The 17511-nt window shown below is 41.7% G+C and overlaps 1 protein-coding gene across 1 annotated transcript; it reads right to left on the bottom strand.

Moving 5' to 3' along the window:
* LOC110260597 (olfactory receptor 11A1-like) lies at nt 2096–3059 on the bottom strand. Its single transcript, XM_021091258.1, is given in 3 exon segments — nt 2096–2376; nt 2379–2834; nt 2837–3059. Coding segments are annotated over 3 exon segments (960 nt in total).

The following is a 17511-nucleotide window of genomic DNA, read 5'->3' as shown; positions in this document are numbered from 1 at the left end:
GCTCCTCTGGCTGTGGTGAAAGGCAGGCACCCTGAGGAGGGTGCTGGGTTCTTGGGAAACCTGGTGTGGCCCCTGATTACTTAGTCCTCTCTGCAGGACACTATCACATACGACACAGGATTTCACCTTTGACTTTAATGCAAAGAAAACATGTCAAAGAGACACCTTGGACACTCAGACAGCCTAGGTCCTGCCCATTTCCCAAGCAAAATTCCAGACCAGGGAATTCTATTATATATATATATATATATATATATTTTTTTTTTTAAGCTCTGTATTCCCACTTTATCCAGGCAGGAGAGTTGCCTATTCCAGATTTTCTACTTTCCTCCAGATCCTCTCACTGGCCACCCCTCCTTTTTTTTTGTCTTTTGTCTTTTGTCTTTTTTTAGGGCTGCACCCGCGGCACATGGAGATTCCCAGGCTAGGGGTCTAATCAGAGCTGTTGCTGTGGGCCTACGCCAGAGCCATAGCAACACCAGATCTGAGCCATGTCTGTTATCTACACCACAGCTCACAGCAATGCCGGATCCTTAACCCACTGAGCATGGCCAGGGATCGAACCTGCAACCGCATGGTTCCTAGTCGGATTTGTTTCCACTGTGCTAAGATGGGAACTCCTCACTGGCCCTTTTTGAACAACTATCTTATTTCTACCACTCAGGGTTACATCTCTTTATATCCACACATAACTACATTTCCCTTTTTCTAGCTCTGTTTTCCTGCTATCATCCTTTCACCCCTGGAAACCCATTGTGGGAGTTCCCTGGTGGCTCAGCAGGTTAAGGATCTGGCCCTGTCACTGCAACAACTTGGGCCACGGCTATGGTTGCAGGTTCTGGCCTGGGAACATCCACATGCCACAGGTGTGGCCAAAAAAGAAAAAAAGAAAAAGAAAAAAGAAAAAAGAATGGATTGTATTATTTGTTCAGTGCAGCTCCCTGTGCCCCATTTCTAGAGATTTTGATTCTATAACTCTGGTGCAAAAGAGCACCATTTTTTTGGAGCCTCAAAATATGCATTTGTAAACAACTATGCCAGACCATTATGAAGCAGGTGGTCTACACACCATACCTTGAGAAACACGTTGACATATTTTTAAAACTTAGAAATAGTTTTGGGTCACTTAAAAAAATCTTCAGAGGTTCTGTGATGGAGGCAAAATTTCAGAATCTTCTCATTGGGTTTAATTTATTTCCTTCTGATCTCATTTAATTGCCTCCTTCCTTTCCCTTATTACCTATTGATCCAGCATCAAAGACAGGAAGACTGATGGAAACTTCCAGAGCAGTGGCCTAATTGGCCTCCTGGGCTACATGCATGAGTGGATAGAGATCCCTCTTCACCTCCAACTGACCCTTCCTTTCCCCAGGGGCCGCTTTGTCTGTATGCCCTGGAAGTAACTCTCAGCCCACCACTACCTACACCACCACAGACTTTAGGACCAAGAGTCTTCTCTTTTTTTGGGATTTCATTTGAGGCATATCATGAGCTCTTACCTTGATCCTTAGTGATTCCATCTCCCTAGACTTCCTTTCCCTGTCTGCCAACCTCAGTCTTGCCACCTTAAATGAACACCCTGCAAATGTACCCCTCTTGCTGTTATCACCTGCCCCTTCTTGCATTCTTTTCAGTGTTAATTAACTAGTACATTTTATCAACTAATATTTATGGAGTATCGCTAGTATTTAGGCCCTGTACTAGGCATGACACTTTGCTCCCTACCCCATGCCAACCGGACAAATGAAGTTACCTTATTCTGTGAAAACATAATTTTCTTTTTCTTTTCTGGCTGCACCTGTGGCTTTTGCAAGTTCCCAGGCCAGGGATCAAATCTGAGCTGCAGCTGTAACCTACAACCACAGCTTGGCAATGCCAGATCCTTAGCCCACTGTGCCAGGGTGGGTAAGGAGCCCATACCTCCTCAGTGATGTAAGCTGCTGCCATCAGATGCTTAACCAACTGTTCCACAGCAGGAACTCCTGTTAGACATCATTTTCAATCCCACACTCTCTATCTTTCCATTTGCGGTGGTCTCTAGTCCCTTAGACCTGAGAGGTCTAAGCTGGACTCTAGGAAGAATTCCACACCTCCCTTATTCCCTCAGTAGGGTATGTCCTGGGATGAGCTGTCCCCAGAGCCTAAGAAGGGCCTCCTTTACCTCTTGGTTCTTGAGGCTGTAGATGATGGGGTTGACCATAGGAGTGAACACAGTGTAGAGGACAGAGAAGGCCTTTCGGAGGAAGGGGGCCATGTGGTCTGTTGGGGCTACATAGACCACTGTGAGAGTGCCATAAAACACCCCGACCACGCTGAGATGAGAGGAACAGGTGGAGAAGGCTTTCTGCTTTCCATGGCCTGAAGGTATGTGCAGAACCTGAGGATGAAGGCATAGGATGCCACAATCAACAGGAAGGGAGCCAGGGTTAGGAAGCCTGAGATGCTCACCCCGGCTCCCCACATAACCCCCACATCACCACAGAACAGCCCTACAACTGGAGTGAAATCACAGAAGTAGTGGTTGATCTCCCTACTGCCAGGGCAGAGGGTCAGGGGGGTTGCCAGGGCCAGAGTGAAGGCAGAGAAAGAGAAGCCACTGAACCAGGCTCCAGCAGCCAGGTAGCCACACAACCAGGTGCTCATCAGGGCAGGGTAGTGAAGGGGGTGGCAGATGGCCAAGTAACGGTCAAAGGACATGACAGACAGTAGGAGGCACTCAACTGCAGCCAGTGAGGCAAACAAGTAGAGCTGGAGCAGACAGCTGACCACCGAGATGGTTTCCCTCCCTTCCAGGAAGCTCCACAACAGCCGAGGCATGATGTTGGAGGTATACTGATCTCCAGCAGGGAGAAGGGGCAGAGGAAAAAGTACATGGGTGTGTGGAGGGTCCGAGTGGAGGCCACAGCCAGCAGGATGAGGGTGTTGCCCCCGACTGTTACCACATAGATGAGCAGAAAGAGGGTGAAGGGGAGGAAGCCCAGGTGCTGCAGCTCCCCAAAGCCCTCTAGGATTAGCCAGGTGGTCTGGTTCTCACTGTCACCCCTGGACTGCTTCCTCATTTAGATCTGGGTCCAAGAGAAAAAAGGAAGGTAGTATTAACCATGACTGGATTATGACCACACATTCACTCATCATAGCAGGCACTGCAAACAGGCTTTATGGTCTCCTATTTACAGAAAAGAAAAAGACATACGAGTTTAAGTCAATTCTTCAGTCATGATGGTGGAGTCATGATTTGAAGCCAGGTTTGCTTGACTCCAAATCTCCCATAGAGTCTAATACTTTCAGAAATCCTTTTTGTGTGATGGAAATGTCAGAATCAGAGAGCAGTATAGGGTTCCTCCAATCATTACTGAGCTTTCACCTGAAAACCCTGGTTGAGCATCAACAAGGGAACCATACCTGATAAACACTTCTGGAAGGGTAGGAAGAGTGCCCAGGACTTTCCAGGTAGGTGGTCCTACCCTGAGATCTTGCACATTCCTGAAGAAGCCACTCATCTCAGGATATTTTCCCTTTCCAAGAAAATGAGATTTGGAAATACTGATAAGCAATGTATACCATCTACTTATGAGATATGCCGTGTAGAAAGGGGCGAATTAACTCAGATCCCTGGGAAGCCATTCTTTTTCCTTGGAAAAGTGTCCTGGGGACTGTTGGTAAAGCCATTTTCAAACTTTTCCCAGTCTCAAATCAGTTTGTTAAACTGATGGCAGCAAGAATACAGGGTTTTTTATGCTCTAGGAATACTTTCTTTTTCTTGGTTCACCTGCCTTAGAGTCCCTGTACAGGTCAAATCCTCAACTTATCACACCTAACTATAGATTCTTTAGAAATTTCTACCTTGGTATGGGATTTCTTATTTCATTTACTGCAGGAAGATAATACCAAACACACAGTAAGACCTTGATAAATACCTGTGGAATGAATGATTGAATGAATAAGTGAAGAAGTTATAATAATTTTCCAATAGTAAATTGCTATGAAAAATCGCAGCATCTGAAATTAATGCCTGGGCTAGAGAAAGAGGCATTTAAATGATTACTAAAAGAGAGAAGGAATCTCTTGGTTCTTCCGCTAACTGAGGGACTAGTGGATTATTGTTAGAGCTTGAGGTGGAACCATGATTAAGCCTGGACGTGGAAGTCAAGGAGGTATGTGTGCATGTGCTGAAGAAACCAGAAAGCCCAATATGATATAAAGTTCTCTCAATTTTTGAAGTTAAGAAAGATGACATTCCATATAAGCAGATGGCAGCAAGAATAAGGGTTTTTGTGCTCTTTTCCTGGTCCTACCTGTCCTACCTGTCCTTCTGGTTTGAGCTTTTACTTCATGTAGACACACATTGGTCACAAGGGTGGTATAGACATAAAGCAAATAGAATACTTTCATATGTTTTTAAACATACTTCGTCTTCTATGTACTAGTGACTTCTTAAAGAGCTAGGGAGAAACTTGAAGTGAGAGTGGAATAGGACTCTGGGTCTTGCAAAGGGCTAGCAAGGAAAGAAGCTAGTAAAACTAACCAAACCAACAAACCGATCAACTAACCCCAAACTATTCAAGTCTGGACTCTGAATTGTTGCCTATGATTAAAAAAAAGTTACTATTACTCTTGCTAGTCAGGGAGTTGCCTTTGGTCCATGTTGTTTTATGGAACACTTGGAATCCTCGTAAGGAGATATCACCAGGAGCTATAGAATGCTAAATATAATGTGAAACCTCACATAATGTCTTTCATGGATAGTATTAATAATTTAGTAGATCAAAAAATAATTTAGTAGATTAGGAGAAAAGAGTGAAAAAAAAGGACATATTAAATTCAGTAAAGCTTCCAGAAAAGATGATGACTGAGCTTAAAGAGAATACTGATAGTTTGGCTACTATATACCAAAATTATTCATTAATGTCTCCCTGAAAGTCTGAGAAAGATGTCTAGTGAAAAGAAGGTTTTGTCCATCTGGTTTTACACCTGTTTTAGCAGTGACTTCAATAGACACAGCAAATATGCACAGCTCATCAAACTTCAGATGCTGTGAAACAAAGAGGGGAAACCCATCTTATAGGCGATAGAATTATAATTCCAAATAGCTTTGTCTTTTGGAATGCTGGACTAAAGGTGAAATTTAATAAGAGCACATATAAAATCTGCACGTAGGCTTTAACATTCAATTGGAAAAGTACAGGAAGGATAAGACCTTGCTTGGTAACTATGTGAAAATGATTTGAGATTTTTTAAAAACTATTGTGAATTAGGACTTAGTAGCTGTGAAGTGAGAGGAACATATGAAGAATTGAAGATATTTAATCTGGAAGAGACAAAGCTGACATAAGACTATGAGAGCTGTTTTCAAATTGGAGAGATTTTTCTGAAGAAGAGGAATTATAGTTAGTCCATAGAAGCTCAGAGGGCAGAACAAGGACCAAGGGGGTGGCCATGGGAGAAAAGTCATACCCACCTACCTGTGCTGGTTTCACAGAGGTGATTCTTATGGGGCTAATGGTTGTTGTTTACAGCGTGATTGGGGGTATGAAAATAAACCTCACTGGAGAGGGTCGGAGTAGGAGAAAAGAAGCTTTTTCCTAGTTCCTCCAGAAGTTCGTTGGCAAATATGGGCCCCATTCATTGGAACTTCCTGGAACAAACACAAGAAATTAAAAAAAATATGGCAAACTTCCGATTTTGTTTAGGTTGGGTCAGAGGTGGTCCTCTCGGCAGGCAGAGAGCAGTGTGGGTCCAGATGAATTTTAGATACTCAGATTCAGTATAGAGGAGACTCAGGAGTTCCTGCTGTGGGGCAATGGAATAAATGGCATAAATGGCATCTTGGGAGCCCTGGGGCACAGGTTAGATTCCCGGCCCAGCACAGTGGGTTAAGGATCCAGGGATGCTGCAATTGCGGCTTAGGTTCCAACTGTGGCTCAGATCTGATCCCTGACCTGGAAACTCTATACACTGTGGGGGGCGGCTCTTGGTTCACCACCTCCCCCACCCCCCCACCAAAAAAAGGAAGTACAGAGGGGACCTGAACTGCTTTGGCTTCTTCCTTCTGGTTGTCTTATCTCTGGACTAAATTCTTCTGTCAGCTCACAGCTCTTTGGACTTTCTGCTCTCCTCTGATGGCTCCAGTTTATTGGCTTCTCCTGACCCGAGGGTTTGCACAGAAGACTTCTGTCCCCGTCCTATTATATATGCTGCTATGGACACTACTGCCTTTTCTGGAGCAAGACAGCTTCCTTCCCTTGTGGGGGTTGAATAAGAGCCTCCTTAGGGAGGAGACGTAGCTTGGAGTCAACAAGATCAGCTGCATCTATGTTTTTGTTCCCGGGGAATGTTTTGGTTTATCAGGGACCACATCCACATGTTTCACTCAAATCTAATGACTTCTATAGTTTGATAGTTTGTACATCACAGATTTACATAAACTAGGTCTGTCCCCTTAAAGAGAATGCAGGTAAATAGTAAAATGCAGGTAATGACAGATGTAAAGAAGTTTCGCTGCAGGAATATAGCACATGAAGGCAGAGGGCAGACCTAGGCCAAAAGGAGGACAGGACAGGATCACAGTGGGGGTTGAATTTTCCTAGGAATAGACTAGGTGGCTCTTCCTGGAAGAAACTGGACATGAGTTTTACTTTTATAGGTAAAAGACAGAGTGGAAAGACTTGGATTGGGGAGAAGGTGACCTGCAAGGAAGTAATTAGCATATTGTCTTTGAGAGAGCAGCTGAGAATGAACTATGGCTGCCTATGTCTTGGGTTGTGTAAAGAAACTGAGGGAGATGCCAGGTGAGAAAGAGAAAAACGAGAGACTTTTCTAGGTAGAAAGGAAATCCAGTATTTATTAACCTAGAATTTATGATAATAGTGATGAAAAGATCCAACTCGTATTTAAAAGTTTATTTTCAGCTTTTCTTCCCCTCAAGTGTTACCTGTGAGTTGAAAGAAGAAATGGGAGTTCCCGCTGTGGCTCAGCAGGTTAAAAACCCAACATAGTGTCCATGAGGATTAGGGTTTGATTCATGACCTTGCTCAGGGGGTTAAATTGAGTGTAGTTTGCAGATGTAGCTTGGATCTGGTGTTGCTATGGCTGTGGTGGAGGCTGGCAGCTGCAGTTCCAATTCCATCCCTAGCCCAGGAAATTTCATATGCTGCAGATGCAGCAGTAAAAAGGAAAAAAAAAAAAAAGAAGAAGAAGAAATGAAAGATCTATATGTGTTTTTTTTAGGTATTAGATTATGTTTTTTATAAAATCATGCCATACATTAATTCAAGAAATACAAAGTATTTATAGCTTGTCAGGCACTGTTTCAGACTATAGCCATGTAGTAACAAACAAAACAAAATTTGGTTATTAGAGTTATCTGAGTTACTTTCAGTTACCCATGCCTTGATGATGTATTCATATTACCCTGATCAACAACTCTTTCATTCAGAACTGGTTTTTCTGATATAAAAATCCTGCCTGGGGAAAAATTTCATTTCATAAGACTAAACTTCTTGTTTTTATTTTTTGCTTTTTAGGGCCACACCTGTGGCATATGGAAGTTCCCAGGCGAGTTCCCAAGTTGGGATCTGAGCTGCGTCTGTGACCTACACCACAGCTCAGGGCAACGCTGGATCCCTAACCCACTGAGCAAGGCCAGGGATCAAACCCACATCCTCATGGATACTAGTTGGGTTCGCTACCGCTGAGCCACAAAGGGAACTCTAGGACTAAGCTTCTCGTATCCCTCATTCCAACAAACTGACATAATCAACAAGAGTGAATGGAGTTCCCACGGTGGCACAACAGGATTGGTGGTGTCTCCTGAGTGCTGAGATGCAGGTTTAGTCCTCTGGCCGGCACAGTGGACTGGGTATCTGACATTGCCTCAGCTGTAGCATAGATCGCAGCTGTGGCTCAGGAAACCTCACAAGAATTATAGAAGGTAGTTATTATCCTTATCTACAATTTACATGTCAGGCAACTATAGCCCAGAGAGATTGAGTACCTTGTCCAGGACCATATAATCGGTTAAGTGGTGAAGCCAAAATTCAAAGCTGACATGTTACAGTTTGCCTTTAGTAGAGTGGTAGGGAAGAGTAAATGGATGATATTAAGAAAAAGAATAAAACTGTGATAGGTTAGCTGGAAATATGATTAAGCTGGTCCAGAAAAAGTATCTTTAGATGCTTGCTACCTCCTAAGTATTGTGGAACAGACGCACAGATCTAGAGACATATATAGAATGTACCCTAACTTGGCTCCTGTTGATTGTCAAATTTTCACCCTGGAAAAAATAAATAAAATGGATATTATAAAAAAATGGCCTCAGTCATTAACAGACAACACCAATAAAGCACTCTTACAATACCTCACTGTGAATAGTAGAACTTCCTAGTGAACAGTGTAGGATGAATTTGTTGCAAATACCTGAAAAAATAGTCTCAATAAGACTGTTAGTGGAGTTCCTGTTGTGGCTCAGCGAGTTTAGAACCTGACTAGTATCCATGAGGATTCGGGTTTGATCCATGGCCCTGCTCAGCGGATTAAGGATCCAGTGTTGCTGCAAGTTGCAGTGTAGGTCGCAGACGTGGCTCAGATCTGGTGTTGCTGTGGCTGTTACATTGGACAGCAGCTGCAGCTCTGATTTGACACCTAGCCTGGGAACTTCCATATGACAGTAGGTGCAGCCCTTTAAAAAAAAAAAAAAAAGACTGTTAGTTTAACCTAGTGAGATGTTGGAGGATATTTAATAAAATTTGGCTTTTAGAATAACTGATCATCCAGGAGTTCCCTGGAGGCCCAGTGGTTAAGGATCCAGTGTTGTCACTGCTGTGGCTTGGGTTTCATCCCTCCCCTGGAAACTTCCAAATGCCATGGGTGTGGCAAAAAAATTATTTAAAAAAAAGGTGAAAATAACTGCCCATCCTATGTCATCTTTCATGAACATAATTAGATAGCCATGCTAATTATTTTTTCAAGACTAATTTTAATCATGGCCAAAAAAAAAAAAACATGTGAATAGCACATACACAATAAAATAACTCCATCACTAAAAATTTAATTTCTTTCTAGCTTTCTGTATCTTCACATAGTGGTAATTATCATCATACATATAATTTTAATTCCAATATTTCACCTAACATTTTATTGTAAGCATTTTATATTATTTCCCCATTTAAAATAATCATATAATATTCATTATGTAGATACAGTATCATTTGTTTAACCATTTTTTTTTCATTGATGCTTTGAGTCTCTATACAGACCATCCATATGACTGCATACATTTAATGTTCCACTAAGTGGGAGGGTCATTTATCTTCTTCTTATACCTGCCTATTGATAAGACGACAATATATTTTGGGGTGTCTCATTTATTCAACAAATATATATATTTTGAACCCCACAACACATAGGGCATTATCGGATGGTTAAGATATAGGATTTTCCTGTAGAGAACTATGGTATGATATGGAATGGGGTAACTGCCACAAAAGAGCCACATAGTTTATGGAAATTACAGAGAAGGGAGTAAGGGAAATGGATGGATAGAGTGGAAATATGAACTAAAATGTAAAGGGATAGCAAAGGCTTTATAAAGTTAAAAATGGGTAAAAATGAGTGTTGGAGTTCCTTGGTGGCCTAGCAGATTAAGGATCTGGGGTTGTTACTGCCGTGGCTAGGGTTTGATGCCTGGCCTGGGAACTTCCACATGCCATGGGCACAGCCAATAAATAAAATAAAATAAAATAAAATAAAATAAAATAAAATAAAATAAAATAAAAATGAGAGTGTTTTCAGCTATTGAAGCATAAACTGGTACCAGATTGCTCTTGTGATGTACACAACTACATAATGGATATAATATATGACGTACCTGTTCACAGCTGTTGGGAAAACATACCGCATGGAGCTATAACCCCTGAGAGAACTGAGACTTACCCCTACCTTGGCTTTCCGCTTTCACACACTTTCCAAACTCAAGGTCTAGGAAGTGCAGGGCTTGACTGTCTTGCTGAGTTAAGAGACAGAGATCAGTGTTTGGGGAGGCAGATTTGTTTGAATTTGTGGGCAGAAGAGGAGGGAGATATGCTGAGAAAGAATGATAGAAACCTGTTTATGGATCCTCAGAAGACTTTAGATGAATTACTAGGACTATAAATTGAGTAACTACTGGAACTCACATACATAAGAAGATATTTGGGGTCTAATCAATGAGAGGAGAGAAATCTCATTGAAAACTAGGAGCATTCAGGAGATACCTCAGAAAAGCCACACTTCAGGGACGGGATTAAATTAGCTCAAGAATAAAGACTAATTTAGACCTACTCTAACAAAGTTTAAAAGCAAGTCTTCAAAGATTAAACTAAATCTTAAGTCTCTTAATTGTCTGCAAGTACAAAGCGACAAATCTTTAAAGGAAGACACTAACATTCAAGTGCTCAATTATAGAACACTCCTAGTATCCAGCATCCAATAAAACAATTAGTAGAAATGCAAAAAGGCAGAGAAAAAGAAGGCAATAAAGGACATCGGCAAAATGGCAGAATAAGAAACCCCAAAACATCTTTCCCCCATGGAGACAGGGACTTAACAGTTTATGAACTAGTTGTCTTTGTGAGAAATCCAGAAACCAGTTAAGAGATTCCTGGATAGGGATTTTTCTGTTAGATTCTGGGAGCTCAGGTCTCTTCTTCTTCAGCTACTAACTAGCTGCTCCCTTTGCCATTCAATAAAACAACAAACTGAAACAATGTAAACATGGATAATCCAGTGCTTCATTAAAACTTGGCAGGGCCCAATGGGATGGAGGACCCTAGCAGTCCTCAGGTGGGTGAGTGGGTAAAATATTCTTCCTGAAATCTCCTTCTGGTGATTCCATGAGACGAGCCTGAAAAATTTTCAATCCTAGCTGGAAACAGGGCTGCCCTGAGTCTGGGGAGAGGGGCACCAAATTTCTCTCCAAATGGTTATAAGAAAATGTGTCTTGGAGTTTCCATTGTGGCTCAGGAGTAACAAATCCAACTAGTAGCCATAAGGATGCAGGTTTAACCCCTGGCCTTGCTCAGTAGGTTAAGGATCCAGTGTTGCCATGAGTTGTGGTATAGGTCGCAGGCTCAGCTTGGATCCCACATTGCTGTGGCTGTGGCACAGGCTGGCAGCTGCAGCTTAGATTGGACCCTTACCTGGGAACTACTTCCATATACTTCATGTTAGGCCTTAAAAAAAAAAAAAGTAAAGAAATGTATCTTGATTCCTCATTTCTTAGAATTGTGGATGTTTGTAGGAATAAGTCATTTGTGATTTTGTGAGAGTAAATAACTCAGATTTGAAAGCTTAGGCCATTTAGGTGTATTCCAAAAATGAGGCCAGCAGACCCAAAACATGGATAAACAGAAAAAAAATTCTATTTGTTGTTTGAAATTGGTAAAAAACAAAACAAAACAAAACTAGAGATATTTCTGTACCCCAGGCAAGCATGAAGCCCAGTGGGAAAATTCTTGGCATTCATTTACTGGAGCACTTCCTCTCATCGTGGCTCCAGATTGGGAAAAACCTCCAATTTCTGACATATTCCTTGGGAGGGAATGGAGTGAAATATATGTACAATGTTCTGACTTTGTGGGGGTGCTGCCAAGGGACTGGTTTCTGTCTTAACTGAATCTGGGCACTAAAAGGGATAGGACGTCAGGCTGGGGGCCACTGAGAACAGAGGCAATCAAAGTGGCTTGGTCTAGTGCCAGAGATTGCAGTACCGCAGATAGACACTAGGTGGAACTCCAGTACTGAAGCTTTCTACAGTAACAGGCTGAAATATTTCAGTCACAAGGCGATTTTAAGTGGAAAATGGCAAACATTTTAAATTAGGAAGTGGCATGAGCAAACCTAGAGAGAATGCATCTCCAGAAAAGGTTTGAGAGGTTTCCAGATTCTCTAGCTGGGCTGACTGGAGAAAGTTCTCCCTGAATGAAACTAGACCATAAAAACTGAGAAAGATAACTGAGTTGGCAAATGCTGAAGTCCCAAAAGAAAATAATACAACATACAAAGACATATAAAAACAAAGCCTATTCAAAGAAACAGATTAAACCTCCAGAAACCAACCCTAAAGAAATGGCAATGTGTGAACTACTAAAGAATTCAAAATAACCATTACAAGATGCTCATGAATTAAAAGAGAACACAGGAGTTCCTGTGGTGGCTCAGTGGTTAACGAATCCGACTAGGAACCATGAGGTTGTGGGTTTGATCCCTGGCCTTGCTCAGTGGGTTGGGGATTTGGTGTGGAGGTAGGCGCGGTTTGGATCCCACGTTGCTGTGGCTCCGGCATACCTGGGAACCTCCATATGCTATGGGTGCGGCCCTAAGAAGACAAAAAAAAAAAAACCCATTTTTTTTTTTTGAAATTGTTGAGGCAGAGGAGCTAAAAGAAAAAAGAAAGAAGAAACATGAAGATAGCCTAAGAAACTTATGGGACACCACCGTGCAGAGCAACAGATGCATTATGGGAGTCACGGAAGGCGAAAGAGAAAGGTACAGAGAGCTTGTATGAAGGAACAATGGCTGAAAACTTCCTAAATCTGACGAGACGACTGGACAATTTCAAGAACTTCAAAAAACTCCAAGTAAGTTCAATCTTAAAGAGACCTACATTAAAACACATTAAAATCAAAATGCCTAAAGCCACAAAGAGAGAATCTTGAAAGCAGTAAGAGAAAAGCGGCTTGTCACATACAAGGGGGCTCCGACAAGATAATCAGCCAATTTCTCAGCAGGAAGCTTGTAGAATCAGGGAGTGGAATGATACATTCGAAGTGATTAAAGAAAAAAAACCCCCTGCCAACCAGAGTACTATATCCAGGAAAACTGTCCTTCAAAAGTGGAGAAGACTTTTCCAGATAAACAAAAACTGAAGGAATTCATAAGCACCTGCCATGCAAGAAATACTGAAGAAGGTCCTTCACGTTGAAGCAAAAGGATGATAAATGGCAACACAAAACCATACCAAAATATAAAACTCTCTGGTAAAGGTAAATATATAGACAAAGAATCCTGTAGTATTTTAATGTTTAGATATAAATTACTTTTAAATCTGGCACAGAATTTAAAATACAAAAGCATAAAAAGTAATTATACATCTATATTAGTGGATACACAATATACAAGAAGCATTTTTCTCTGACCTCAGGGATAGTAAATTAGAAATCAATAGCAATAAAATATCTAGAAACATCTCTAATTAATTAGAGTTTATGTATCATACCTTAAAATTGAGATATAGTTGACATATAACATTATATTAGTTTTGGATGTACAACATAATGATTTGATAACTGTGTATGCTGCAAAATGAACACCATGGTATGTCTAGTTAATCTCCACCAACATATAACTGCAAAAAATTTTTTTTTAGTATGAGAAATTTTAATATCTACTCTATTAGCAAATTTCAAATATAAAATGCAGTTTTTTGTTTTGTTTTTTTTTGGCACATGGAAGTTCCCAGGCTAGGAGTCAAATTGGCCCTGTAGCTGCCGGCCTACACTACAGCCACAGCAAAGCAGGATCCAAGCCACATCTGCAACCTACATGACAGTTCATGTCAAGGCTGAATCTGGATCCTTAACCCACTGAGCAAGGCTAGGGATCAAACCTGCCGTAGACTTCAGCTGCAGTTCTCATTCAACCTCTAGCCTGGGAACTACCATAAGCCATAAGTGTGGCCCTAAAAAGTAAAACAAACAAACAAAAAAATTCCGTATTGGCTTAGTGGTTAACGAATCTGACTAGGAACCATGAGGTTGCAGGTTTGATCCCTGGCCTTGTTCAGTGGGTTAAGGATCTGGCATTGCTGTGAGCTGTGGTGTAGGTTGCAGACATGGCTCGGATCCCATGTTGCTGTGGCTGTGGCATAGGCCAGCGGCTACAGCTCCTATTTGACCCCTAGCCTGGGAATCTCCATATGCTGCGGAAGCGGCCCAAGAAATGGCAAAAAGACCAAAAAAAAAAAAAAAAAAAAAAAAAGAAAGAAAGAAAGAACAAAGGGAATAATGAAATAATGGAAATAAATGTTTCAATGTTGATTGAAATACAAAAGGAAAAATTAATAGAGAAAAATCAATAAAATAATGAGATCTTTCAAATTGATGAATATTCATCTAGACTAATTTTAAAATTAAGCACAAATTATTAATATGAAAGAAGAGACACCACTGCAGGCTCTATAAATATTAATAGAATAAAAGGCAAAATTATGAAAACCTATGCCAATAAATTTGACAACTTAAATAAAATGGATAAATGATTTGAATGATACCGTTTACCAAAACTGGCACAAGAATAAAAATCTGAACAGCTGTATATGTATAAAATAATTAAATTCACAATTAAAAACCTTCCTACAATGAAAACTCCAGACCTAGGTAAATCCACTAGTGAATTCTATAAAAGTTTAAGTCAGAAATAATACTGACCCTTCAGAAACTCTCTTAGAAACTAGAGGAGGAGGGAACATTTTATAACCTGTTTTGTGGGATCGGAATAATCCTAATATCAAAAATTTGGAATTCTTGCTGTGGTGAAGTGGGTTAACGATCCAACATTGCTGCAGCTGAGGTGTGGGTCCCAGTTCCAGCTCAGATTCAATCCCTGTCCTGGGAATTTCCATATACTGTGGGTTCAACCACAAACAAACAAAAGACCCTGGAGTTCTCTTGAGGGGGGCAGCAGGTTAAGGATCTGGTGTTGGCACTGCTGTGGCTTGGGGCACTGCTGTGGTGTGGGTTTGATCCCTGGTCCAGGAATTTCTGCAAGCCACAGGCATGGCCAGAACTCAGCCTCTGTCCACTAGTGCCCAATAGAAATATGGAGACAGAGTTTTGGATGAAGGAAAAAATATAGCTTTATTGCTTCGCCAGGCAAAAGAGGCCACAGCAGGCCAATGACTTAAAGAATGTGCCCTCTTTAGAGGAAGAACTGCAGGGAGTTTTATAGTCTAAAAGAAAAACAGGGTTTCAGATAAGAATCAAGCTTGGGACAGACTTTTAGGTTTGCTGAGGGAGGGACGTGCAAAGCCAAGTCCATAAAGAAAGAGGTTTATTAAGGCACCTGAAATGGATGGGCTGAGCTCAAGGTGGTGCCAACACCAATTTCGAGGAGATGTTAGGCTTATAAAGGATCTGTGGTGGGGATTTATGGCAGGAACAGTAAAGAAGGAGGGAAGCTTAGAGAATTCATTGGAAGGGTAGGGGGCTGAGTCTCATGACAGAGGGCAGTTAATTTTTGCAGGTGGTTAGTCTATGCAGGCAGTTGTTTTCCACAGGCCATTGTTTCTCACTGTCCAACTTGAACAGCCACATTTCTGGGGTGGGGATGGGGGTTTTGTCACCACCCCCCGGGAACCTATCAGTCATGCATTTTTTTTTTTTTTTTTTTGCTCTTTTTGCCTTTTCTAGGGCTGCTCCCGAGGCATATGGAGGTTCCCAGGCTAGGGGTCGAATCGGAGCTGTAGCCACCAGCCTATGCCAGAGCCACAGCAACGCGGGATCTGAGCCGTGTCTGTGACCTACACCACAGCTCATGGCAACGCCGGATCCTTAACCCACTGAGCAAGGCCAGGGATCGAACCCGCAACCTCATGGTTCCCAGTGGGATTCGTTAACCACTGTGCCATGATGGGAACTCTGATTATTCCTCTTCTTGACCAATACCTGTTCTCCTCAAGACTGAGAATTACCAAAGAAAAGGGGGGGAATGAATCCAAGCAGGGCCCTCTAGGGCTTCGGGGCACAAAAGCCTTTCTGTGTCCCCATTTCTTGTTTTTAGGAAACAGGCCTCATTCAGCCTCCATGACCTTCTCTGACTTCCAAGGGGCAGGTTCAGACAGTTGCTCATCAGTGAAGGGAGGGGATGCAAAGACAAGGGAGGAACAGTCAAGAAACAACAGTACAACCTTGGGGCATGGTCCTGGATCCCCTCACGGGATGCACGTAATGAGGTAGGCATCTTATACACCTTAGAGAAAGGTTATATTCCTTATGCTTCTCTTAGAAATGAATGCTTTAATACTGAAGAGCTTGGAGCCCTTCCTTGTGCTTCCTTCTCATTTGATTGCATCCTAAACCCAATCACCTGTAAGCTAAAATTTGGGCACTGTGAGCACAATTGCCTGTGGGTTAAAGATTATTAGCACAGGATGTTTTTCAGGAATTTCCCTAGTTTGTTCTAATGGCTGATCAATATGCCCTTTTCACAAGTGCTGTTAATCTAGGCAATAACCCTGAAAACCATGATTGGGATCACTTAAAGATCTCCTGACAAACTCCTCCAGCTTGACTTTTAAAAGTTTTTTTCCTTAATGGCCAAGGCAGATGTCACTATTAATGATTTTAGTGCTTTTTTAGATATGAGGAGATGCAAGAACTAGGGTCATAAAATCTTCCAAAAATGTCTAATTATCTGAAGATGCATTCTGCAAAATTTCCCAGAGCACAGAGTGCCTCACTCCTGATCTCTACCCTGAGCTCCTTTCAGGGGGTGTTGAGGGTTAGCAGCTGCAGTGGCTCATGATTTAATCCATGTAGAGGCAGATGGAAAGTGCCAAACTCCAGTTCACAGGGCTCTCCCATTGACATAAATTCAACGATAGTTTTGGGAGGGATTTCATGACAGTGCTAGGAATGCTTATTCCCAGGACTGGCAAAGATTTTGTTGATAGACCACTCAATGTGCTATTACTGGACGAGGCCTTATACAGTAACCAAAAGTCTCTGGACCAACTATCTCACTAGTCCAGGAAAATATTCCCTTCTGTTGCATCTTCCCATATCTAGAGCTACACTATTACAATCAGTGATTTGGTAAAGAACTACCTATCTGATTAATTTCTTCAAATTGCCCAGTCATCATTATTTTTGTTGGAGGCTCGGTCATACATTTGGTCATACAGGAAACAATAATCTTGTCAAGCAGGCAAAATACAAATGATATAGGTAATAACATTAACAGTTATAAACAAATATTTAAGCCAAGAACTTCCTATGCCAAACCAATTTTAGAAGATGTTGTCAAGACTAGGGAACATGTCACTTAAAGCAGCATAGAGACCTCAGAATTCAGTAGGTTAATAGTCTGGTTACTATCATTTAAAGTCTATTGAGTGAATTTTGTTAAGGCTTCGATATGGCTGATTACACTCCCCAGTCCTATCGAAGGTACAAAAACAGCTGCTAAACTGTCAAACCAGTGGAATACACATATCTTGACCCACTGGGCTCATACCAATGGTGGACTGGTTTGGGTCATCTTTAAATTGTTACATATATGGTCTGAAGCCTAGAGTACATCTTTCAATCCACCCCGATGGAAGCCAAGGCCATAAATTAGTACCACAAATCCACTGAGTTCCATTAGGTGCGACCCAGTGAATCTCTGGTTGTCTGACCCAGTCTGCTCCCATACCAGTCACTGTCTCTAAGGGTAATAATATGTAGGCATTGTTCATAAGTCACCCAGCCTGATTTC

Source organism: Sus scrofa, chromosome 5, assembly GCF_000003025.6.
Source record: "Sus scrofa isolate TJ Tabasco breed Duroc chromosome 5, Sscrofa11.1, whole genome shotgun sequence".
Lineage (NCBI taxonomy): Eukaryota > Metazoa > Chordata > Mammalia > Artiodactyla > Suidae > Sus > Sus scrofa.
Note: the sequence above shows the minus strand (reverse complement) of the source record. Positions and strands in the feature narration are given on the sequence as shown.